General features: G+C 41.0%; 1 protein-coding gene across 1 annotated transcript; it reads right to left on the bottom strand.

Annotated features, from left to right (window-relative positions):
* Window positions 1-9217: 9217 nt before the first annotated feature.
* Window positions 9218-27080, bottom strand: LOC129455020 (uncharacterized). Its single transcript, XM_073870935.1, has 5 exons — window positions 26673-27080; window positions 22078-22138; window positions 17343-17486; window positions 13535-13786; window positions 9218-10052 (listed from the first exon to the last, which is right to left on the bottom strand). The coding sequence occupies exons 2-5, from the start codon at window positions 22136-22138 to the stop codon at window positions 9751-9753; spliced, it is 759 nt and encodes a 252-aa protein (XP_073727036.1). The 5' UTR covers window positions 26673-27080; the 3' UTR covers window positions 9218-9750.
* Between the last annotated feature and the right edge of the window lie 5 nt (window positions 27081-27085).

A 27085-nucleotide genomic window follows, 5' to 3' on the forward strand; every position in this document is an offset into this window, starting at 1 on the left:
GGCGAGGCGAAGCACACAGGGAAGAGCTTCAAGTGCATTACAAATAAACCAGACTAAAATCCGACTACGCCACCCGGACTTTACCGGGAAATTTAATCAAGGCACGAAGGTTCGTTTGCCAAATATGGGGCGAGGAGGACACAGACACAAAATAGAAAATATAAATATTTATTTTACACATTTTAAAAGGATCATTATCCCGGACACAAAGGGACAAACACAATAAATTATAAAGTGGGGGCTGCAGGCAGGGATCGTGTTTTCACCCCACACATTATACCACAGCAACGTCAGTGAAACACTGCAAAATATCAACCTGCAGTCGTGTAATCGATCCCCAGCTTACGTTTCCCACTCAATACAAAAACAAAAATACAAAACCAAGACGCTCATTAAAAATAAAATAATAGGAATTAATAGCAAAAACAAATAAACAAAAACCTAAAATTTATTTAATAAAAACAAATAACCAAACAAACAAACACAACGACAGCTGAAATCAGTTCATGACGAGCCACGGGGCAATCAGAGGAAAAACTCATGCGCTTTCACAATAAGAGATATACATTTTAACCCTCATAAATGGTCCCATAGCCGGAACACCGGACGACGTAATTCGCCCATAGTCACACAGACATGAATATCCGAAACTGGAGTGAATGAAACCCAGGCAAGGCAGCAGCGCAGTCATCTCTGACAATTTAGATTCCGCCCCATTCAATTTGGTTGCGACACCCTTAAGGTGTAACATGTTACCTGCCAGGCACAGAACACTTCATTAAATAACTCAAACGAATAAGTAGCCTACTGTATACACGACTACATAACAAGGAGAATTGGTCCAGGAATTTACAACCACCGCCATACACCGCGATGAGGGAGCACACTTGACGACCATTATCCTGACAGCAACAGATAATGTTCATCATTTAAAAGAACTTAGTAACCAACGCGGATTTCGTGTAGCCTACACCTACCGTTCATTCATAAAAACCCGCGTCGCCGGGAGGGCGGTACCACTGGATGACGCATCATATGCACGGACAATTCAGAACTCTTATACCCTCTGAAGTGTACCCTAATTGGTTGGCAGTTTTACCCTGCATCAACCAATAGCAAGGACATACGTCATCCTGCTACACAGGGAACAGAAAGTCATGTGAGTATTTATGGAGGTGATGTAATGATGGAAAGCTGGAGCAAGACAATCAACACACAGGTGAGCTGAATCGCTCTAATGAGCACATGGCAGAGGTGAGTAAACAAACACACACACACACACACACAACACGGAGGAAACAGTGGATTTCCTACCGTGACAGTTATATTATGGCGCTTTGTATTTCTGTTGATCAGTTAAATGAAAGTAATTTAATTTACACTACAGTTATTCTGTCATCTTAGTTTCACTTTTGCATAGTACAACCCCAAAACAGAAAAAGTTGGGACACAGTAGAAATAGTAAATTGAGTAAAAAAGGAATGGAATAATTTACAAATCTCATAAACTTATATTTTATTCACAGTAGAATATAGATAACAAATCAAATTTTGAAAGTGATACATTTTGAAATGTCATGCCAAATATTGGCTCATTTTGGATTTCATGAGAGCTACACATTCCAAAAAAAAGTTGGGACAGGTAGCAATAAGAGGCCAGAAAAGTTAAATGTACATATAAGGAACAGCTGGAGGAGGAACAATGTTTAGGAATAGTAATGTTGTCCTATTCTTGTCTAATCCAGACTTCTAGTTGCTCAACTGTCTTAGGTCTTCTTTGTCGCATCTGTGGAATTTGCAAGAGACAACTTCTCACTTTGAGCACACGAATGCGTGTGTCATTTATTTGCAAAGGTAAACAACAGAAGGAACTCCAACAAGCGCTCATCAGCGTCATGCGTCATCACGCATTCTAAACATTTAAAGGGAACGCGATCCCTGAACAGTTATACAGAACTACTGTTAATAACAAAGGTGAATTATGTCTTTCACATTCACTACACACGTCCCCCCAGAATTCACCATAACAGTCAACGGGGAGGTGAGCGTATCAACCGACCACAATGACTGCGCTGTACCGGAGGTCGAGGAGACCCCAATGCAGCCGGTATAACGTCATTACATGGAGGAGGGGCACAGAGTGTGGGAAACTTGGTTGGGACAGGAGCACGAGGCGGGGGCAGAGCCAGAGGCCGTCCACGTCGCGGGGGCTGGGCCAGGCCAATGGGCCTGTCCACATCCAAATGGGCTGGTTTAAGGCGGTCAATGGAGAGTCGCTCTGGTTTGCCACCCCTGTCCACCATAAAATGTTTGTCCCCTGTCTCCAGAACTCGGAATGGGCCCTCGTAGGGCGGGCGTAGCGGTCCCCTGTGGGCATCGTGGCGAATGAAAACATAGTCGGCTGTTTGAAGTCCTGCGGGGACGTGCGACTGAGGAAAGCCATGACGGGAAGTAGGGACAGGTGCAAAAAGCCTCGCATTATCCAGTAGATTAGACCGCTGGAGAGTAGCAGATCAAGGAACGGTGGCACTAGGGACGAAATCCCCTGGCACTCGCAGCGGCTGTCCGTAAACAAGTTCCGCCGATGAGGACTGAAGGTCCTCCTTTGGTGCAGTCCTGATGCCCAGCAGCACCCAAGGGAGCTTGTCGACCCAGTTGCCGTCTGTGAGGCTGGCACGCAGGGCAGCCTTCATTGACCTATGAAAACGTTCACAGAGCCCGTTAGCCTGCGGGTGATATGCAGTCGTGCGGTGGAGTTTCACTCCAAGGTTCTGTGCGACAGCGTCCCAAAGCTCAGACGTGAACTGCGCACCTCTGTCAGAAGAAATGTCTGAAGGGGCACCGAAACGAGCAATCCAGGTGCCAATAAAGGCCCGTGTCATCTCGACGGACGCCGCTGATGTCAGCGGCACAGCCTCAGGCCAGCGGGTGGTCCTGTCCACCATGGTTAACAGATACGTGAAACCTTGAGAGGAGGGTAAAGGACCAACCAGGTCCACGTTTACGTGGTCAAAACGCCTCTCAGGCACCGGGAACAATTCTAACAGGGCTTTAGTGTGGCGGTGTACTTTGGCCCGTTGGCACTCAACACAGGTGTTAGCCCAGTCCCTAACATCCTTCTTGAGGCCGCGCCAAACAAATTTTGCTGCAACAAGTCTCTGTGAAGCTTTCGCACCTGGGTGGGAGAGACCATGGATGGCATCGAACACTTGTCGTCTCCAGCCCGAGGGAACGATTGGCCGAGGACTACCTGTGGAGATGTCACACAGGAGCGTTGTGCCGGCATCGCCAAAAACCATGTCCACAATCTGCAACCCAGTAGCCGAGGTTTTCAGATGTTGCACGTCTGGGTCTGTGGTCTGAGTAGTGGCCATGCGGTTGTAATCCAATCCAAGATGGACTGCCCCTGCCACGGCTCGTGATAGGCAGTCCGCCACGTGGTTGCTCTTACCGGCAACGTGCCGCAAGTCTGTAGTAAACTCGGAAATGTAAGACAGGTGCCGTTGCTGGCGGGCGGACCACGGCTCGGCCACCTTAGCCATGGCAAAAGTCAGCGGCTTGTGGTCCACAAAAGCAGTGAAGTGTCGGCCTTCTAGCAGGGAACGAAAGTGTCTAATGGCGAGGTAGAGACCCAACAGCTCCCGGTCGAAAGTGCTGTACTTCCGCTCACAAGGGCGCAGGTGACGGCTGAAGAAAGCCAACGGCTGCCAGGCCCCATCCACCCACTGCTCGTAGACAGCACCGACAGCATAATCTGAGGCATCCGAGGTGATAGCAATGGGGGCTGTAGGAGAGGGATGCGCCAGAATAGTGGCGTTCGCTAGTGCTGTTTTAGTGGCATCGAAAGCCTTGACTCTGCTCTCAGTCCAGTCCACAGCGTGTTTGGGTTTACCTTTCAGGGCCTCATGTAAGGGCCCCATAATCTGAGCGGCACGAGGGATGAAACGGTGATAAAAATTCACCATGCCGAGGAACTCCTGCAGGGATTTGACAGTAAGTGGGCGCGGGAACTGTACGATTGCCTCCACCTTTGATGGGAGAGGAACAGCTCCGTCCTTAGTGACTCTGTGTCCGAGGAAGTCAATGGTGGAGAGACCGAACTGGCACTTGGTAGGGTTGACAATTAGTCCATGGTGGCTAAGTCGCTCAAAAAGGGTTTGGAGGTGTACCAGGTGCTGAGACTTGGACGTGCTCGCTACCAGGATGTCATCCAAGTACACAAAAAGGAAAGGAAGGTCCCGCAAAACAGAGTCCATGAGGCGCTGGAAAGATTGGGCAGCATTTTTAAGGCCGAACGGCATGCGCAGAAATTCAAATAGTCCAAACGGCGTAATCACCGCTGTTTTGGGAATGTCCAGTGGGTGTACCGGCACCTGATGATATCCACGGACGAGGTCCACCTTGGAAAAGATCACCTTGCCAGCCAGGTGTGCTGAAAAATCTTGTATGTTCGGGACTGGGTATCGATCAGGTGCCGTTGCCTCGTTAAGCCGTCGGTAGTCGCCACACGGGCGCCAGCCGCCGCCAGGTTTGGGGACGATGTGGAGGGGTGATGCCCATGGGCTGTCGGATCTGCGTATTATGCCGAGGCGTTCCATGTTTGCAAACTCAGCCTTTGCAACAGCAAGCTTGGTAGGGTCAAGGCGCCGAGCGCGGGCATAAACGGGTGGACCTGTAGTGGCGAGATGGTGCTCCACACCATGCTTCACAGTAGATGCAGAGAAAGTGGGCCGAGTGATGGCTGGGAAACTGGCCAGTAGACGGTGGAAATCATCGGAAACTGAGAGCATGCTAGACAGTCGCATGGGGTCTGCCTCACTGAGCGTGCATGTATAAGAACAAAACGTGGCGGCATCAATCAGACGGCGGTTCTTAACATCCACCAACAGTCCATGTGCACACAAAAAATCAGCGCTGAGGAGGGGAAAAGCAACCTTTGCGGTAACAAAGTCCCAACCAAACTGCTGTTCCCCGAAACACAATTCGACATACCTCGTTCCATATGTGCGGATGGGGCTGCAATTGGCAGCTGCCATAGGGGGACCGTGGCTGTCGGTCACCATGTCCAAACGGGATGCGGGCAGAACGCTCCTTTGTGCTCCCGTGTCGCACAGAAAACGGCGTCCGGAGATGCTATCGCGGATGAAAAGCAGCCTGCCTACTCGGCCGACACTCATGGCCACTACTGAGCGCCGGCCCTGGCATTTCCCGAAACACTGAAACTGCATGGTGGACGGCATTTGTTGGCCTTGGCTCCAAACTTTGCATGATAGAAACACAATCCTGATGGCTGCTGGGTGCCAGAAAACTGCTGCCGATGAGAAGTGGACGCAGCAATGAATGTGGAGTTGTCCCGTGTCACCGAAGAGATATGCGCGGGAAAAAGCGCGGACGCACAATGTCCCTGACTCGCCAGAAAAAATTTATCAGCCTTGTCAGCTAGTTTACGACAGTCAGTGATTGTGGTGTTGGCTAAAGCAGCTCTTACTTGGGAAGGCAGCTGGCGCATGAAAAGCTGGATGAAAAGAAAATCAGGTTTGTGTTCGCCCAAAAGATCCAGCATACGGTCCATGAGCTCGGACGGTTTGCTGTCACCCAGTCCTTGAAGTGAGAAAAGCCTGCTGGCTCTCTCAGCGTCTGACAGTTCAAACGTTTTCAACAGGTGGGTTTTAAGTGCTGTATACTTCTCATTTTCGGGAGGATTTGTAAGAAGGCTCACCACCCTGGATGCTGTTGAATTTCCGAGAGCTGACACAACGTAGTAATATTTTGTTGTATCCGCGGTGATCTCACGCAGCGCGAACTGCGCTTCAGTCTGAGCGAACCATGCCGATGCTGACGATTCACAGAATTCGGGGAGTTTGAGGGCGACAGCGTTCGTGGTCATGATCGCGTCGTGTCTCTGGATACGTCCAGCAGACTAATATCGGGGTCACCAGTGTGGAATTTGCAAGAGACAACTTCTCACTTTGAGCACACGAATGCGTGTGTCATTTATTTTCAAAGGTAAACAACAGAAGGAACTCCAACAAGCGCTCATCAGCGTCATGCGTCATCACGCATTCTAAACATTTAAAGGGAACGCAATCCCTGAACAGTTATACAGAACTGTTATACATAACAAAGGTGAATTATGTCTTTCACATTCACTACACATCTTCCTCTTTATGATGCACCAAATTTTTTCTATGGGTGAAAGATCTGGACTGCAGGCTGGCCATTTCAGTACTCAGATCCTTCTTCTATGCAGTCTTGATGTTGTAATTGATGCAGTATGTGGTCTGGCATTGGCATGTTGGAAAATGCAAGCTCTTCCCTGAAAGAGACGACATCTGAATGGGATCATATGGATCTAGAACTTGGATAAACCTTTCAGCATTGATGGTGCCTTTCCAGATGTGTAAGCTGCCCATGCCACACGTACTCATGCAACCCCATACCATCAGAGATGCAGGCTTCTGAAAAGAGCACTAATAGCAACTTGGGTTGTCATTGTCCTCTTTAGTCCGGATGAAATGGCATCCCAGTTTTTCAAAAAGAACTTCAAATTTTGATTCGTTGGACCACAGAACAGATTTCCACTTTACCAAAGTCCATTTTAAATGAGCCTTGCCCAGAGAAAACGCCTGTGCTTCTGGATCATGTTTAGATATGGCTTCTTTTTTGACCTACAGAGTTTTAGCTGGCAACAGCGAATGACACGGTGGATTGTGTACACCGACAATGTTTTCTGGAAGTATTCCAGAGCCCATGTTGTGATTTCCATTACAGTAGCATTCCTGTATGTGATGCAGTGCTGTCTTAGGGCCCGAAAATCACGGGCATCCGGTATGGTTTTCCGGTCTTGACCCTTAAGCACAGAGATTGTTTCAGATTCTCTGAATCTTTGAATGGTATTATGCACTGTAGATGATGATAACTTCAATCTCATTGCAATTTTTCTCTGAGAAGCTCAGAAAACTATTTTTCGCTGCAGCATTGGGGGAATTGGTGATTCTCTGCCCATCTTGACTTCTGAGAGACACTGCCACTCTGAGAGGCTCTTTTTATACCCAATCATGTTGCCAATTGACCTAATAAGTTGCAAATTGGTCCTTCAACTGTTCCTTATATGTACATTCAAATTTTCTGGCCTCCCACTGCTACCCGTCCCAACTTTTTTTGGAATGTGTGGCTCTCATGAAATCCAAAATGAGCCAATATTTGGCATGACATTTCAAAAAATCTTACTTTCAACATTTGATATGTTATCTATATTCTACTGTGAATAAAATATAAGTTTATGAGATTTGTAAATTATTCCATTCCTTTTTTACTCACAATTTCTACAGTGTCCCAACTTTTTCTGTTTTGGTGTTGTATTACATTTTGAATAGAAATGTACGAAAAACAAGTTACTCTCTTAACTCTTTCTATTTTGCCTTTATTGTATAGACCCTTTTACAGTTGGTAAACATTGTGACGTATTTGTGTGGGCGGGGCTTAGCTGGAGGCAAAAAGAGCCGCAGAGGCAATGTTGACAAGCTTAAGATAGCACGTTTTAGGAGGGATTTATTAAACATGGATGCAGAAGCAGTTTTGGAACTGTCCGAATATGTACAGTCACTGATTCAGCGGGACCATGACAGCTATTTTTGTAAATTAACTCTTGCGATTTCAACCAGGTTTTGGATATTTCCTAGACAACATATGAATTACTTACAGGTGGTTTGGGTAATTTTGTCTAGGCTTACTGTCTAATGTAACCTATCGCTGGGCTAACTATGATTAGCAATGTGGATTATTTTAAGAGACCATTCAAACGATGGCACACACATTTATCGCTGTATGTTTGTTTAACATTTAAGCTAAACAAGAGCGCAGTTGGCAACTTTTCACCTATAAAACAGAAACTTGCTGATTTGTACTAGATAAAACCAACACAACAGTACATATGCAAAGATTATTTTACCTGATATGAAGTGTGCACTGCAAACCCGAGCATTATTTATGATCGTCTCCGTCTAGTCTGTACACCGTATTGCATTCAACCACAATTGTCTTCTTGATTTCTGTGAAGAAATGTCTGCCGGGATCCGGTAAAACTTTATTTTTGAACCAAAAGTGCTGTTCCTTCTAATCTGGCAGCCAAGAACACAAGAAGATTACATTTTAAAGTCAAAAACTCAAACTTTTAGCGCGCCGGCTATGAGTTGCTACTTATATTTTGCCTCCAGCTGGAGCGGTGACGTCACAGTGACGTGGGTGATTAAGGGGTCTATATGATGTTAAAAATAAGAAGGGCATAGCTATATGAATTTAACGTGAAAAGCGCAGTTACTTGTCATCCATGCGGTTAAGCTTCTCAGTGCTGCTGCTCACTGGTTACATAACACTTCCCTACTATTCGACTATGAGGTTCATAGTCAAATCAGACCTCTCCGCATCGAATAGCCGAATCCTCGACTATAAGAAGTCAGGGTAACACTTTATTTTGATGGTCCCCCTATAGATAGTCTGTTGGCTATCAGTTACTTTTCAACTAACCATCTACTTACTCTCATCAGTATAGTATCTGTAGATGGTCTATTACATGTTTCTGTAACAATCATTAAACTGTCTGTAACATGTAAACGGCTAATAAACATTTTGTCAGGAAACTGCTAGTAATGTGCTGTCAATTAAAGATAAACATGTTCAACAGCGTATTAGCAGACACGCAACAAATCTTCAATAACTTTTCAGTAATTCAAGTACAGCAAAGATAATTTTTGTCAGTAGTTAATAACCAATGTATCAACAGACTTTCAGTAAGCATTCAGTTGACTATAAGTAGCAACTCATCATTATTTCAAATTAACTTTAGGCATACTAACTAATGTATCAACAGACTTTCAGTAAGCATTCAGTTGACTATAAGTAGCAATTCAACATTTTTCAAATTAACTTTAAGTATACTAACCAATGTATCAACAGACATTCAGTAAGCATTCAGTTGACTATAAGTAGCAACTCGTCATTATTTCAAATTAACTTTAGGCATACTAACCAATGTATCAACAGACTTTCAGTAAGCATTCAGTTGACTATAAGTAGCAAATCATCATTATTTCAAATTAACTTTAGGCATATCAGGCTGCTAAAACTCCATCTTTTGCATGTATTTTCAGAAATGCGTTACTTACTGTTTGTTACATATAAATTACCTTTCAGTAGAGAGTCATTTTACTTTGAGGCAAATTCATCTTTTCATCTCTTGCCACATTAGGCCCATCAAAATGAAGTGAAAATCTTAGGGATGCTGTTGAATGACTCTTACATCAGACAACATGGCTACTAGTCAGGGGATTTTCAGCAGACTGTCAATAGACAGTAAACATCATCACTACTAAATATCTGTTATTAGACAAGAAAAATAACAGCAAAACAGAACAAGTACATAGATGCTGAACGAGGAAAATATGCAGACTCATTTGTTTGTCCAATCAACTCCTTTTAATGACCTTGTCAAAAAGGATAACATCCAATGAAATGGTGATGTGTACATTTTTAAATCAAAAGATATGAGAATACTCATGTGGACTCATGAAAAAACAGGTTAGAGAGAGGATCAAACATGGAAACAAAAGTCTGCCTAGAATGACAAAAAGGGTTTGTAAGAATATGTTCCCTTCAGTTCAAACAATGTTATTAATACTAACTGTTAATGATATCTACTTTTTAAACATACTTATAGTGAACAGCGAACATAGCTAAGAAGCTTTTTAACAGATCACTTATTTAGACAAAAAGGCAAAAGTGAACCTTTCGCTTTCATTGATAGGACCTTTCTTAGAACATCTCCTATAATGTGTTCTTTGCACTTTTGTGCAAACTCCGCTAGTTTTCCTGGAGTGAAGGTGATGCTGGTAAATTGTGCTCTGTCAGCAAAATACAGTTCTGCGATGGGAGCGAGCTGGGCAACTGCATTCCGAGACACACCTTCTTTTCGGAATGCTTTTGTCATGGTTGCTCCACGTTTTGTCAGCTTCAAAAGCCTTTTATAACGCCTTATGACATCACGAACATTGTTGGCTGAAAAACAGACAACACAAACAAATTAATTAACTCACTGACAGAGATACCTCTTCCCAAATCAATTTATTTTAAATAATATGGGGCCACATGTTTCTTTTGTTGTATTAGACTGTTAAGCGTCGCCGCCCCGAATACGGGACACCTAAGTTTGCATTAATATTGTTGATGTAAATTTTAATCTATCACTACAAACTATATATCGTTGGAAAGGTCTAAGCCTCCAGAATAGACATTTCAACAGTGTTTTATAAATAAATTATGTAGGGAGAGTAATTGATTCATTTATGAAGAGAGTGTGCCTCAAAACATTTATTTTCTGCTAAATGTCACTGTCCCACCACCAGGACGACTACATTTACTTCAATGTTTGCATATGAATTCTTATCTAATCATGACAAACTGTATATTGTTTGAAAGCTCCAAGAGTGTAGATTTAACTTAATAAATTAAAAGGTTAAAAAGCCAAGTGATTTTTTAAATGTTGAAAAGAGTAGTCAACAACATTAAACCCACCTTCAAATAACTGATAAGGATATTTTTCTTAATATTGTTTGGCTTATTATTTATTTTATATCTTATCCAACTAGACGAAAGACTAAGGGTTTTCTTTTACTCTTCCCTTAGAAGAATGATAAATTACTAATTATATTGGTAACATTTTAACTACTACGTACTTATGACAAAACAATTAATTGTCTTGTAAAAAGTAATTTTGTGTTTATGTTGCATTGTAAAACATTTCTGGTGAACAGAGTCAGTAGTCAACAGTATAATTACAAATATATATTACAAATGTACATGCAGGTATTTTTTAATGTAAGTACAATGTAAAAACGTGTATGAGCATGTGTGTGTTTGAATTTGCATGTTTGGTGTGTCCACATATTGCTAAGGTTCAACTATTTACAATTGCTGTAATTCAGGGGTGTCCAAAGTCGGTCCTGGAGGGCAGGATTGGACATCCCTGCTGTAATTGATTAAAGGAATAGTCTACTCATTTTCAATATTAAAATAAAGCAATAAACCCTAAGAAGCAGTGGGTTACCAGTGCATTTTATAACAGCTAAGGGGCGTTGTTAGGCACGTTGTGAGTGCCTAAACCCCCTTAGCTGTTATAAAATGCACTGGTAACCCAACGCTTCGAGGGGTTTATTGCGTTTATAAAACGGTTACTTCATATGCATAAAGTTAGCGGGATTTTATAAAATAAAACACAAATAAGTTGTAATTATATTAGTATAAATATTACTCTTCCGCCAAACAAAGTAGTTCCTCAGAATCAAGTGTGACTGAAACAGAGCGCAGTTCACAAACAACACAGACGCAGCAAAGATACAATGAAAATATTATTTTATAAATCACCATTCATCTAATTTATACATTAACATTTATTGTGCTGTTGAAGTGATGATCAAATATGCTTGTAAGCATGATGAACTCTTTCCCCGTCAGCGTTTTTTTTTAAGTTGCCACCCGGTTTTAGTTTAATGCCTTACAGAAAAATGATCTTCTTTAAATAAACATAAATATAAAATGAAAAAAACAGACCATCCGCTTTCAAACAACAACAACAACAAAAAGTTTCATCCTACCTTAATTTGTTCTCTTATCAGTTATCACCTCTCAAATTTTCAGTTAAAAGCGGAGATAATTCCATTTTTGTGAAGAACTTTAGTAAGAAATCATCAGATTCAGACATGAACACACTGATACTACACGGTGTTTTCAGTGAATGCGTCAGTGTTTAAGTTGGGAAAGATCGCCACCCAGTGGATAATAGCGGGCGTATGAACTTTAGTTATAAACTCCTCAGACAACGTTTTCTCTTTATTGACGAGATGACTCAACAGTATTTATTGACATTTATTTGGATATCGCCATTAATTGTGCAATTGTAGACAAATTAAAAATATGATTAAAGACTGTTGTGTTTATTCTCATAAATCAGTACGCAGCAACAGTGGCGCAGTGATACTTATGTAATGTGGTCTGAACCGTGAGGTTACCGGTGTATTTTATCACGGCTTAGAACGCGTTTCAACCAATCAGAATGAAGAACCAGAACTGCCCGTTTTATAATATGTTATTACCTTAACTAAGAACTGTTGATACATCCCTCTATCATCTGTGTGCGTGCACGTAAGCGCTGGAGCGCGCTGCGACGCTTTGATAGCATTTAGCTTAGCCCCATTCATTCAATGGTACCAATCAGAGATAAAGTTAGAAGTGACCAAACACATCAACGTTTTTCCTATTTAAGACGAGTAGTTATACGAGCAAGTTTGGTGGTACAAAATAAAACGTAGCACTTTTCTAAGCGGATTTAAAAGAGGAACTATATTTTATGGCGTAATAGCACTTTTGGGAGTACTTCGACTCAGCGCAGTAACACCCTCCCTCTCCCATTATGAGAGTGAGAAGGGGAGCGGACTTTTCAGGCGAGTCGAAGTACTCCCAAAAGTGCTATTACGCCATAAAATATAGTTCCTCTTTTAAATCCGCTTAGAAAAGCTCCAGCGCTTACGTGCACGCACACAGATAATAGAGGGATGTATCAACAGTTCTTAGTTAAGGTAATAACATATTTTAATATTGAAAATGAGTAGACTATTCCTTTAATGATTAAGTGATAAAGCCTCATTAAGTAAATGGAATTTGCTGCTGATGTGACCTGCTTCTCAAATTACTGTGAGGATCACTTTTGCTTCATGCCCCCAAGGGTATAGGTGGTTTCATTGGATGCATGTGCGGTGACGCGATACGCGTCTGGTCTGAACTTTACTTCCAGTTTCAGTTTTTTAATTGTCTGACTAGTTGCTAAACTGAACTCTTGAACAAATACCTTGTTGAAAATAACAAAAAGTTTTGGGTTCCTAGGTAATCTACGTGTTGTTTATTTTGCTTTTATATAAATAAACAACATTTAAAGTACTTTGTTGTTATTTATTCTTAGCAGAGTTTACCGGAAGTTACGTGTGGACCACAAGCGCCGCTTGTTACTGCTGAAACCGTCTATAGCCATTAAAAAAAAGAAAAGATTTTTGTGTAAAGTATAAGCCAAATATACATATTTTTTCTGTCAGTATAAGTCAACTATACTTAAATATCATTAAAACAGTCTACAAAAAGTAGACTGAAATTTAACTGTCTAATTTTAAGTTTTCTAAGTTTAAAAGAACTATATTAATACTCAGTGGCAGCAATAACTTTTTCGAGGGCACACGATGCGAAGCTCGTAACAACATATATTTAGCCCGTCGTGTGTGTCTCGTCATTTCAAAATATGTGTTTGCACATAAGTTCACATGACACAACATCTACATATTTTGACATGACAAGCCACACACAAAACACTCCGAACAGATTTTGAATTCGTGCCCCTCAGAAGAGAAGTCACCAGCCGACACTGCTAAAACTTGAATAAACTTATTTTTCGTAAGAGATAAAACAACAATCAATAAAATGACAACTGCGTTTACCTCGTTTTATCTTGTCATGTTTATCTTTTTTCCCCTTCTTCTTGTTCTTCTTGTGTTTCCTGCTCTCTGCTTTCTTCTTGCTTTTCTTTGTTTTTCTTCTCTGATGAGTCTCTGAACTTGAACTTGAAAAGGATTCATCACATGATTCTTCTGTGACTGATGACTCAACATCAGTTGATGTGTTCGCATCACTAGATAGGTCAACAGCACCAGTTTCTTCATGTGCCACTGATGTACCAGGAATTGGATCAACTGAATGAAGAAATAAAACAAATATAGAATCAAAATCAATAAAAATACAATATACAGTTTTGATCTCCTTATATTATCATTGTATGATACGTTATGATATGATATATAGTTCAAAATACACTCTAACACTGTGTCCTAATTACACAGGATGCTAACAAGTTAACAAGTTAGAGCATGCACACCGCACGCATGAGCAGCACGGCCTTGCCGTTGGCTCTATTTTTTCCTGCACTGCTCATGCTCAAAGTGCATTGTTTATGGTTTAAATGCTCGTGGATTGACATAAAAAAGTGTCACTTTACCATAAATCATGAATGTGATGCCAAGTGTGTTTTAAACAGTCATGACTTTGAGCAATTTAACAGAAAGCAATGAAATATTTAAAAACACACTGTTGCCAGAACACTGCACTGTTATTCACCCTTTGCTAAGCACTAAATGAATCCTCATCTAGCTTAATAATCTTCAGAGAAACAGATACATCTGTAAATCTTGTGCCTAAACTGTTGAAGGGAAACACGTGCTGTCAATCACTGAGTAAAATCTTTTCTTTTATCGTAAACTTCAGAGAAACAGATTTAATAATGTGCCATGGAATTTTTATGTCTATAATTGTGTATCTGTCATAACACGGACCAGAACAGCATGAAAACAATGTGGATTAAACAAATCACAAATCATAAATTACACTGAGAGTCAAGAAGCATATTGAAAAGGTTTTGCTCAGAAATGCATGTAAAATAAAGTAATGTGAAATTGAGATTTTTATACTGTTATTAAACTGCACAGTATGCGCTGCAAACATAGCCAGTGTGAAAGCACAATGGGCATGCACAGCAAAAGCTCCCCTCACACCCTGCTCACGCTTGCGGGATGAAACCGGCAGAAGCGAGCGACAAGCAGTTTGTCTATGACGCTAATGCGAGACACAGCTAAATAAATTAAAAACCTCAGCCAAACAGAATGACGTGTAGGAGGGTTTTCTCTGCAAGTACTGCACTTGCAACAAAATGTAAAAGTACATAATTAAATTCATAAATATTACACCTTAGAAATATAATAAGAAATACATACTGAGTTTTTGATATACTCTTTAGCATGAAATACACTTGTTTGTTCAAACTGAGTTTCTTCAAACCACATTCCTGAGCCCCTCAACACTGCACATTTTACATGTCTTCTTTATCAAACACAATTGATTATTTATTTCTCCGCCAACGTTTTTATAGAAATTGCCAGCCAGCATAATACCTTCCAGAATTTTTTTTTATTCAAATATATAAACATACAATAAAAAAAATAAAAATAAATAAATAAATAAATATATATATATATATATATATATATATATATATATATATATATATATATATCTATATCCTATCTTCATTTATTCTCATTTTATCAGCTCTCCATTATGGGTAGTATCTTACCAAATGATATACCAAATTTTGAGCAAGCTGAGATAATTGCATTTTGTAAAAGACTTTTGTTAGAGATCAGATTTAGAACAATGATCAAAACATACACATAGTTTTAACTGTTTTCTGGAGAAGTGGATGCTTCAGTGTTTTATAAGTTATGTAAGAGTGCCACCTGGTGGATAGTAGCGGATATATGGATTGCAGTAAAAACTCGTCATTAGCAGGGGAGCGTTTTCTCTTAATTGACAAGTTAACACAGTGTTTCCCACAGATCTGAAATTTACTTGTGGTCATAGTCGGTGAAAAGGGCAATGTTTCCTAGTAATGTGTGACACAACACAATACTTTGATTTATTGAACATTTATATTAATTTCACATTATAGTTCCTTAATCCAACCATCCCAAATCTTTGCCATAAACAGAGCTGACACTGTTTGTCAAAGCACCACAAAAACACTTTACTGTTTTTCCACTGCATTATGATGACCCCTTTTATTAAACTCTATTGAATACATAATATGTAATAATATGTGCAGGTCTATAGATTATAAGTGTGACTGGTGTTATGATGGTTGTAATTTTTATCAGATAGAAAAAGAGGCACTTTTACTGCTTCTGCTCTATTTCTCTCTTGCCGATTAAAAAAGCTTAATCCATTTATTATTTCAGATTCAAAAGTCTACTTGCTGTCCTGGTGACAGGTGGCTTTACATTAACTTACAGCTTGGCGTTTTTGGCTCTTCAGTCAGCTTGAGCTTTGATTGTTCACTGCAATGGGCTTGATATTTGAATTTCTTTTTTGCTACCATCTCTGTGCAAACTTTTTAGATTTTTAGAAAAGATATGGTGTACTAATAATAATATTTTTAAAAAATGGGAGAAAGAAAATGCCGGGCGTGGTCGTGACTTTCTAAACAAGCCGGTTGTTATCGGCATAGAAACTGGAGGCGCACTGAAACTGCACATGAGCTTTAGCACGGTAGCGCTCACGGTCGTTCTTCGATTGACTTGTGTTTTACACAAAATATTCATCAGACTTGTGGGACCCGAAGAAACTAAACTAGGACCGACCCAGTCCCGAGTGACTATTTAAAATATAAACCCGTATAGGTCTCGCGTCCTCTGTAAAGACCTCTAATGGTAAAACTCTGCTCAAGTTCAGAAACATGGAAGGATACAATCATGTGAGACAGATCTTGCTTTGCATCGCAGCCAATTCATTGAGAAACAGAGAGCACGCGAACGCACACCAAACTCATCGGGAGAGACTCGACGTGAATGCACACAAAATGTCATTATTAAAGAGTGTCATTATCACGGAGGAACAAAAACGACTAAATTTGATGCCAGTTACTTGGGCGCTTGTTAACATACCTGGGCGGCCCGCCCAAGTAAAGTCATTGTGTGGGAAACACTGTTACAGGTCAATGGTGGGGGTTTACTCGTCAATGGCGGGGAATAAGTTAAGGACATCAGCTCATTAGTAGAGACTCTACTACCTGAAATCAGTGTGTCAGACAAAGAAGATATAAAAAATTATCAGTGCTGGGGGCTCCAGGAACGAGGTAGAGAACCACTAATCTAATACATACAATGTATATACTAATATTTTATTTATACAGTTGGTACAGTATAGGGGTTTTCACACTGCGCTTAACCCTGGGTTATCTTCATCTAAACCCCACTTTTAACCCTGGGTTAAGGAGCGTTTCACACCTGTAATTTGAAAGCGGTGTTAGCACCGCTTTTTACCCAGGGTTATGAAACCCTGCTCTGGAGCAGGGTTAGCACCGCATTTGTGGTGTTAACCCCGCATTGTGGTGCCAAACGCATGCAGTGTGAAACGAAGCAGGGTTAGAATGTTATGACCCTAATTAAACACAGCTAAAGTAGCTAATCAAGGCTTGATAATTACAGACAGGTGTGTTGAAACTGAGTTGGAGACTCCTAACCCAGGGTTTAGGAATGCACAGTGTGAAACGTCAAATTATGAATACCCAGGGTTATCTCTTAACCCCTGGTTAAGTTTGAACAGTGTGAAACATGAAAAAAATAACCCAGGATTCCGTTAACCCTGGTTTAAGAATAACCCAGGGTTAACAATTTCAGGTGTGAAAAGCCCTTATGTTACCTTTCTGTGCTGAAAGCTCCACTACTTGTTGCCGAAGCTCGGTGTTCAAGGCTTCCAACTCATTCACCTTTTCTTGTAATACGTCTACTCTGTTCTGCCACATCAATATCTCTTGCTTTATTGGCTTCATTGTTTTCGCTGGAGCTAAGAGAACAACAAAAACACATTGACAGCTATATTTCACTGTTGTATTCAATTTTCAATTCAATTCAATTCAATTTTATTTATATAGCGCTGTTCACAATTGGTGATTGTTTCAAAGCAGCTTTACATTAATAGAAGCAGTGGAAAGCACAGAAAAACGACAGATAGCACAACATAATACACGATAGCACAAGCAGCTAAATTTGATGCGGCTATGAATCAACATTATAAGCGTGCGTATTGCTAATGTAACGTAAACAAGAGGGTGCTAAGTTAAGCCCAAGAGGGCTGCCTCCCCGGGTTGAAAAACCCCCTAGGAGAAAAAAAACCCCAGGCTCAGCCGGGGAAGTAAAAAAAAGTCATAGGAGGGAAAAACCCTTGGGAGATATATTTATATTGAAACGATTAATAATAATAATAATAATAATAACTTTAATTTATATAGCGCCTTTCAAAAACCCAAGGACGCTTAACAAAAACATGGGGAGGGGAGAAGGGGGGGGGGGCTACAGGCCATAGGCCTCAGTGAAGAGATGAGTTTTTAGCTGCTTTTTGAAGGTTGTTAAAGAGGAGGCAGAGCGAATGGCATAAGGAAGCTTGTTCCAGAGTGATGGAGCACCCACACAGAAAGCTCTATCTCCAAACGTCCTTAGCCTGGACTTAGGGACAGCGAGCAGGTCCTTGTCAGAGGACCGCAGGGATCGTGCTTGATTGTATGGTTGTAGTAGATCACTGAGGTACTGAGGTGCAAGTCCATGAAGAGATTTGTACGTCAGAAGAAGGATTTTATACGTGATCCGGGACTTAACTGGCAACCAGTGAAGCTTCTTCAGCATTGGAGTAATATGAAGTCCAAGTTTTGTGTGTGTAAGCATCCTAGCTGCAGAGTTCTGTACATACTGGAGTCTGTCAGTAGCCTCACTAGGTAGACCTAAAAGGATGCCATTACAATAATCAAGTCGTGAGGTGATGAAAGAATGAATGAGGGTCTCAGCGACAGAGTTGGAGAGATACTGTCGGAGTCTTGAGATGTTCCTTAGATGGTAAAAGGCAATTTTGGTAGTGTTTTTGATGTGTTGCTGAAAAGAGAGAGTAGAGTCCATAATGACGCCCAGGTTGCGTACTTGCGAAGATGCTGAGATTGAGCAGCCATCCACATCCAGTGTGAAGTCATCAACTTTTTTAAGAAGTGACGAGGGAGCAAACACCATGAGTTCTGTTTTGTCTTTATTGAGTTTGAGAAGGTTATTGACAAGCCAGTGCTTTATATCCTTCAAGCAATTGATAAGTGGCATGGGTGGGAGAGAAGTGGAAGGCTTAGTACTGATGTAGAGCTGGGTATCATCAGCGTAGCAGTGAAAATGTAATCCATGTTTCCGGATGATCATCCCTAGAGGTAACATGTAGATGTTGAATAATAATGGGCCAAGCACCGATCCCTGTGGCACGCCATGTAAGACTGGCACTAGATCAGAGCAAATGCCTTTTAGGGTGGTGTATTGTTGCCTGTTGGTGAGATAGGATTCAAACCAGCAATAAGCAGTACCAGTAAGGCCAATGAGTTCAGAGAGGCGAGTAAGAAGAATGGAATGAGAGACTGTATCAAAGGCAGCAGATAGGTCTAGAAGTATTAAAATGCTGACAAGCCCAGAGTCAGCTGCCATGAGAAGGTCATTTGTGATTTTGATTAGAGCAGTTTCAGTGCTGTGCTGTATCCTGAAACCAGATTGAAATGGCTCATAAAGGTTGTGCTGTTGCATATGATGGTCAAGTTGGGAAGCCACAGCCCTTTCCAGTAACTTAGACAGGAAAGGTAGGTTGGAGATTGGGCGGTAGTGGTTTGGATCATCTTGGTTTAGGCCAGGTTTTTTAAGTGTTGGGATGACCGCAGCAGTTTTGAAGCTGGTGGGGACCACCCCAGAACACAGGGAGGTGTTGATGATGTTGACCAGGGTGGGACCCAGAGTTGGAAGACATGCCTTAACCAAGGCAGTTGGCATAGGATCCTGTTTGCTGGTCGTAGACTTTGCCTTTGATACTAGCTCACAAACTTGAGCTGTTTTGAGCAAGGAGAAAGAGGAGAGGCAGTCCTCAGGCATGAAGGCAGTTGGAGACTTTGTATCCAGCAGCGGTAGTGTGGTTGGGTGACAGGAGTTAGACAGCTGAAGTTGCTGGTGGATGGTTTCAACCTTTCTCTGGAAGAAATCCTGGAATCTGGAGCATAACCCAGCAACGTCAGGAGGTTGAGAAATGTCAAGTGGGCAGAGTAGGCGGTTGATAGTGGAAAAAAGCTGTTTTGGTTGATGTTGTTGGTTGCCAATAAGTTTGGAATAGTAACTGTTTTTTGCCTTAAACAGAGCATCTTTGTAGCTTTTAACATGGTCAATGTAAGCCAGCTGATGGACAGTGAGGCCAGTTTTTTTATAGTACCTCTCCAGCCTCCGCCCTGTGGCCTTCATGAGACGAAGTTCAGCAGTGAACCAGGGAGCAGGACAGGAGAAGGAAACACAGCGTGTAATGAGGGGGGCAACAGAGTCCAGACTACATGACAAGGCTAGGTTATAGTGATTAACCAGGTCATCCACTGCACAGTTTTGGGGATAGCTGATAAGATGGTCAGTTAGAGTGTTTGATAATTTTTGTATGGAGACTTGTTTGATGTTTCGATATGAAAGATTAAGGAGATTAGGCGGAGGTTAAGCGGGTTCTGCCGGTGGTCGTTGGTCATGCATCAGCTGGGCATCACGTTGAAGGTCTGCCGGTGGGTCAGAGGTGTGCCGACTTTCACATTTACCGGAACTGGGTCTGTTTGTCTCATTGTCCTTGGAGAGGAGGACGAGACATAAAGAAAGAAAAACAAAACCCAATTAAAGCTGCAAGCAGCGATGGAAGGGCCCTCGCACGCATGTGCACCGCTACCCTATGGCATTAGAAAAGCAGTGTACCAGGGGGATATGAATTAAAGTGGGTAAATATAGGTGGATATTCAAAGGAAAAATGTATGTGCCACACCGCCTGTGTGCAGGAGGTGGCGCTATGACTGTACCTGATTATTGTTATATTGACGTGTTCAGGCCGGGACCCTTAACAAACGTGTGATGTCTGGAGCAGATCAAACAATGTATGCCTGAATTACAACATCTTCCTCTTTCATGGTGAAACATCACACTTTGCCAGGCTGCCACGGACACGCCCTTCAACGAAAAGTCAAGATCTTCGCAATTTATTATCACAAAGGGCTTAAGATCAGTCTGACCAAATATGATGATGATGTGATTAAATCTCTAAGAGCAGTAAATCACAGCGTGAAACATGGCATTTCCTGCTGCCTCTAGGTGGCGATATGACTGAAGCTGAATATTGGCATTGAAATGTGTTCAGGTCAAGACCCTTATCAAACGTGTGAAGTGTGGGACAGATTGGACATTGTATGCCTGAGTTAGAACCACTTCCTGTTTCATGGCGAAAACGCTGAACTTTGTCAGGCCGCCACGGACACACCCTCCAATGAAAAGTCAAAAGCTCCGCAATTTAACATCGCAAAGGCTTTTAGATCAGATTGACCAAATATGATGATGATCGGATTAAATCTCTAGGAGGAGTTCGTTAAAGTACGATGCTTGGAAATGTCAAAAAATGACAGAGAAAATTAAAAATGGCTGACTTCCTGTGGGGTTTAGAGCTTAGCTCCAAGAGACTTTTTTGTAGGTCTTGGGGTGATAGATGATCCTACCAAAATTCGTATCTGTACGTTTTTCGTAGCGGGGGGGCTGTTCTCTTGAAATTTTGCAGGTGGCGCTATCGAGCCATTTCTACACGGCCACTTCTGACGCCTATACCACATGTAAATTTTCACCACTTCTGACGCGTGTGCAAAATTTCATGAGTTTTTGAGCATGTTTAGGCCTTCAAAAATGCGATTCATTTCGGAAAATAATAATAATAATAATAATAATAATAATAATAAACGAAGCAAAAACAATAGGGCTTTGCACCCACGGTGCAGGCCATTCTGGCCTGCTCCTCGGTGCTCGGGCCCTAATTAGCGTAGGGGCCATTCATATGTATACACCTGTACATATACACAAACATATATCCATATATATACACACATATCTATATATACGCATATACACATATATATATACATACACATACACACACATACACACACATATACACATATACATACATATATATATATATACATACATACATACATACACATATACATATATACATACATATACACACATACATATATACATATACACATACACATACATACACATATACATACATACATACACATACATACATACGCACACATGTACATATACGTATTGAAGATACAACGTCATCCTAGTGAAAGACTCTGCACAGTTTGGTTTAGGGAGAACGAGAAATACAGTACAAACCCTTTTATATAGCGTTATATACAGAGTCAACACTATTGTATACAGAAATAACAGATTATGTAAATGTATATAAGGGGATAGCAGACTCCCTAAGGCCACAAATAAACTACAGAAACCAGTATGGTACGAAAACTGCTTTTAGCTAAATGATTACTAGTTGTCAAATGGCTTACCTTCACATTCACCCTCTACACTTTCCAAGTTGCGTTTTTTGCGGGTGTTGTAATGTGACATCTAAGAATCAAAAAATAATTAAATTAATATGCTGTATCAAGTCACATACAATAGCATGTATCCAATCAATGAGCAGATGTATAAAAAGTCTTTATGGTAAGAATGGCTTTTAAGAACTTATCTTTATATGAACCAGTTAGATAAGTTGTATCATTCTTACATTTTATCTTAAATTTGTCCAATGTTTGGTAACGCTTTAATTATAGCCTGAAATGTTGTAATTAAATAGAATTCAAGCACACATGTTTGTAACAGAGTACCTCGTAGGTTTAAGTGAACAATATTGTGAACAAAGTATTTATACTGGAGGTATTTTATAACTACCGTGTACCTATTGTAATATTATGTGGTAGGTATAACTTACTGTAGGCATAGGTAATATAGACCCCTTCAAGGTTTGTAAACATTGAATGACTATCGGGTGCGCGCACAGCATGGGGCCAAACTGTTCATACCATCGAGGCTTTATAATTTAATCTAACAGGGCTGAAAAATGATGACTTATCTGAAATGAAGTGAGCACTACAAACACAAGCCTCTTTGATCTTTGCATTGTCCAAGTCTGCACAGTTAAATTGCTTGCAGCCATAGATGTTGTATTTTTTGTTTTTGAGATGAATCGCGAAAACTTAACGGAAGACCTGTTGCGATTTTCACAGCCCACGACGTAAGTAGGCCTTTCTGACGATACCGAATAATACGCAACTCAATCTGCTGTAATGGCTTTTCTGACCCCGACATGCGCAATGGGAACCGCCTGTGACATGAACCGAGAAGGGGTCTATAGGCAAATTATGTATTGAGTTTTTGTTAGGATTTTATTTGGAAGTTTTCATATAAGCTACTTAAAGGCGCTCTTAGCAAATCTGCATGACGTCACTTCTTGTTGACGTTCAAAGTGTTGTTAAACAAAACGAAGCACAGCTAACTCCTCCCCTCCCCCTTCTGTGCTTTCTGAAAGAGTCATGAACGCGCCCCACCCCCAAATCCTTCTTGTCGTTTATTGGCTGGAACACTTTGTTAGCGTTAGGTTTGACCACTTTGTTTTTGTTGCAATTTGTGGAGCCTGGGCTGTCTACAGAGAGCACATTTTTTTACAGTGTGTCCAAAGGACAGGCAGCAAGCAGATAGTGAGATGATGTTTACTGTATGAAACAAAAAAATTATGGCCTAAAACGTGTGAATTCGCTAAGAGTGCCTTTAACTGATGAAAGTGTATTGTATATAGTCAAAGTCTACGAGCCACATCAGCAAGTAAAATATAAATATTCATAACACATCCCTTTTATTTCAGAATACATGTAACCTAAACATACTGTACAACTGATATGGTTTTAATAGAAAAAAATGCAGCTTAATTTTGTTTAATTTAATTGTGTTTCTGTGTTTCAAAGCAAGTACAATAAAAAACAGCAACTATTCATTGTAATTACTGTGAAAATATACCCTTTGGTTCCAGTTATGGGATAGTTATGGTGTAATTGTAACATTTGCAGGCTGTAAATTAAAGTGATACTTTGTTGCCCTCTTTAACATTGATTCAATGGTTTCTATCTGCCTTCTTGCTAACTGGGTTATTTAGGGCCCGAGCACCGAGAAGCAGGCCAGAATGGCCTGCACCGTGGGTGCAAAGCCCTATTGTTTTTGCTTCGTTTATTATTATTATTATTATTATTATTATTATTTTCCGAAATGAATCGCATTTTTGAAGGCCTAAACATGCTCAAAAACTCATGAAATTTTGCACACGCGTCAGAAGTGGTGAAAATTTACATGTGGTATAGGCGTCAGAAGTGGGCGTGTTGAAATGGCTCGATAGCGCCACCTGCAAAATTTCAAGAGAACAGCCCCCCCGCTACGAAAAACGTACAGATACGAATTTTGGTAGGATCGTCTATCACTCCAAGACCTACAAAAAAGTCTCTTGGAACTAAGCTCTTAACCCCACAGGAAGTCAGCCATTTTGAATTTTCTCTGTCATTTTTTCACATTGCCAAGCGTCGTACTTTAACAAACTCCTCCTAGAGATTTAATCCGATCATCATCATATTTGGTCGATCTCATCTAAAGGCTTTTGTGATGTTAAATTGCGGAGATCTTGACTTTTCGTTGGAGGGTGTGTCCGTGGCGGCCTGACAAAGTTAGGCATTTTCGCCATGAAACAGGAAGTTGTTATAACTCAGGCATACAATGTCCAATCTGCCCCACGCTTCACATGTTTGATAAGAGTCTCGACCTGAACACATTTTAATGCCAATATTCAGCTTCAGTCATAGCGCCACCTAGAGGTAGCAGGAAATGCCATGTTTTACGCTGTGATTTACTGCTCTTAGAGATTTAATCAAATCATCATCATATTTGGTCAGACTGATGTTAAGCCCTTTGCCGTGATAAATTGCGAAGATCTTGACTTTTCGTTGAAGGGCGTGTCCGTGGCGGCCTGGCAAAGTGTGATGTTTTGACATGAAACAGGAAGCTGTTGTAATTCAGGCATACATTATCCGATCTGCTCCAGACTTCACACGTTTGATAAGGGTCCCGGCCTGAACACGTCAATATAACAATAATCAGGTACCATCATAGCGCCACCTGCTGCACACAGGCGGTGTGGCCCATCAGTTTCCCTTTGAATATCCACCTGTATTTACCCACTTTAATTTATACCCCCCTGGTTTACTGTTTTACTAATGCCATAGGGTAGCGGTGCACATGCGTGCGAGGGCCCTTCCATCGCTGCTTGCAGCTTTAATTAGGGCCCGAGCACACCAGGGTGTGAGGACCCTATTGTTTTTGCTCCGTTTATTATTATTATTATTTTTCTTCTTCTTCTTCTTCTTCTTCTTCTTCTTCTCCGAAATGGATCGCATTTTTGAGGGCCTAAACATACCCGAAAACTCATGAAAATTTGCACACGCGTCAGAAGTGGCGAAAATTTACATGTAGTATAGGCGTCAGAAGTGGCCGTGTAGAAATGGCTCGATAGCGCCACCTGCAAAATTTCAAGAGAACAGCCCCCCCACTACGAAAAATTTACAGATACGAAATTTGGTAGGATCATCTATCACCCCAAGACCTACAAAAAAGTCTCTTGGAGCTAAGCTCTAAACCCCACAGGAAGTCGGCCATTTTGAATTTTCTGTGTCATTTTTTGACATTTCCAAGCGTCGTACTTTAACGAACTCCTCCTAGCGATTTAATCCGATCATTATCATATTTGGTCAGTCTCATCTAAAGGCTTTTGCGATGTTAAATTGCGGAGATCTTGACTTTTCGTTGGAGGGTGTGTCCGTGGCGGCCTGACAAAGTTCAGCATTTTCGCCATGAAACAGGAAGTTGTTATAACTCAGGCATACAATGTCCAATCTGCCCCACGCTTCACATGTTTGATAAGGGTCTTGACCTGAACACATTTTAATGCCAATATTCAACTTCAGTCATAGCGCCACCTAGAGGTAGCAGGAAATACCATGTTTTACGCTGTGATTTACTGCTCTTAGAGATTTAATCAAATCATCATCATATTTGGTCAGATTGATGTTAAGCCCTTTGCCGTGATAAATTGCAAAGATCTTGACTTTTCGTTGAAGGGCGTGTCCGTGGCAGCCTGGCAAAGTGTGATGTTTCGCCATGAACCAGGAAGCTGTTGTAATTCAGGCATACATTGTCCGATCTGCCCTATACTTTACACTTTTGATAAGGGTCACGGCCTGAACACATCAATATAACAACAATCAGTTACAGTCACAGCGCCACTTGCTGCACACATGCGTTGTGGCACATCAAAGTTCCTTTAAATATCCACCTATATTTACCCATTTTAATTCATATCCCCCTGGTTCACTGCTTTACTAATGCCATAGGGTGGCGGTGCACATGCGTGCGAGGGCCCTTCCATCGCTGCTTGCAGCTTTAATTTTAAATTGTATTTGCTGAAGTGGCTCATAGATATCTACTGTATACATGCATGTTCATCAGGTTAGTAGCCTATATGAAAAAAACTCAATTAAAAACATAATAGATTCATCATCCCTCTATATTCTCCGTAGACTGTTGCCTAGCCATACCTACCATGTAATATTACAATAGATACTCTGTATTACAGTGTAAATAATTTGTCATTTTCATTTTCCTTCTCCAGACGTAACATATTGTTCTCTTATACATATGAGTACTGAAAAGGTACTCTGTTGTTACAAATACTGTAAGCACGTTGAAAATTCTGATTAATTATGTGGTACATTGCGGGGTTCAAGCGCATGTCCACGTGTTTCAATGTAACTTACTTGAATTTTTTTTAATTTTAACTACGCTTTTAAATATTTAGTAAACTAAACCAAAACGTTTCAGTTCATGTGTGATTAAACATCTATACATTTAATCAAGTGAGTATACAATCAAAAAGACCTGTCACAGTACAGTACAGATGTACAATTTCATAGAAACCGTCAAACGCTAATAACTTTTCTGTAACATTACTTGAAACAGGACATCGTACATTGAGTCAAAAGTAGCTGTAAGTTAAAAACTAAAATACCTTTTTCCACGGTTGTCAAAACGTCAGGAGAGTTCGGTTACACCGACTACAGGAGGAAAGATGGCTTTCTGTCCGTTAAGGAAGCTACATTGGCGGCAATTTTGAAGCACCTATGTAGTCTTCCTCGAGAGGGCGCTTGGCTGCTCAGAAGGATCATTAATTGAGGTAGACACTAAGCATATAATATTAAAACCTTTAATATTTTAAACAATAATCGTTGCAGCATACAAAATAAAAAAATATATTGAACAAAACACAAATACAAAAATAATAATGATTAAATAAAATGTGTGCGTAAGCTACTGGGTGTGGTGACGACAGCGCTGACAATTGTCTCAGGTACCACGTGACCATGGCGTTGTTCAGTCGGGATAGAAACTCATAAATAATTTTAAAAAGACATAACCCTCATA

This window comes from Misgurnus anguillicaudatus, chromosome 8 (assembly GCF_027580225.2).
Source record: "Misgurnus anguillicaudatus chromosome 8, ASM2758022v2, whole genome shotgun sequence".
NCBI lineage: Eukaryota > Metazoa > Chordata > Actinopteri > Cypriniformes > Cobitidae > Misgurnus > Misgurnus anguillicaudatus.

Coding starts and splice junctions, on each gene's coding strand:
- LOC129455020 (XM_073870935.1), bottom strand. CDS start 22,138: ATGTCACATTACAACACCCGCAAAAAACGCAACTTGGAAAGTGTAGAG. Junction 17,487..22,077: donor TGTAGAGGGTGAATGTGAAG/GTAAGCCATTTG, acceptor TTGTTCTCTTAG/CTCCAGCGAAAACAATGAAG. Junction 10,053..13,534: donor ACATGACAAGATAAAACGAG/GTAAACGCAGTT, acceptor TCTGTTTTTCAG/CCAACAATGTTCGTGATGTC.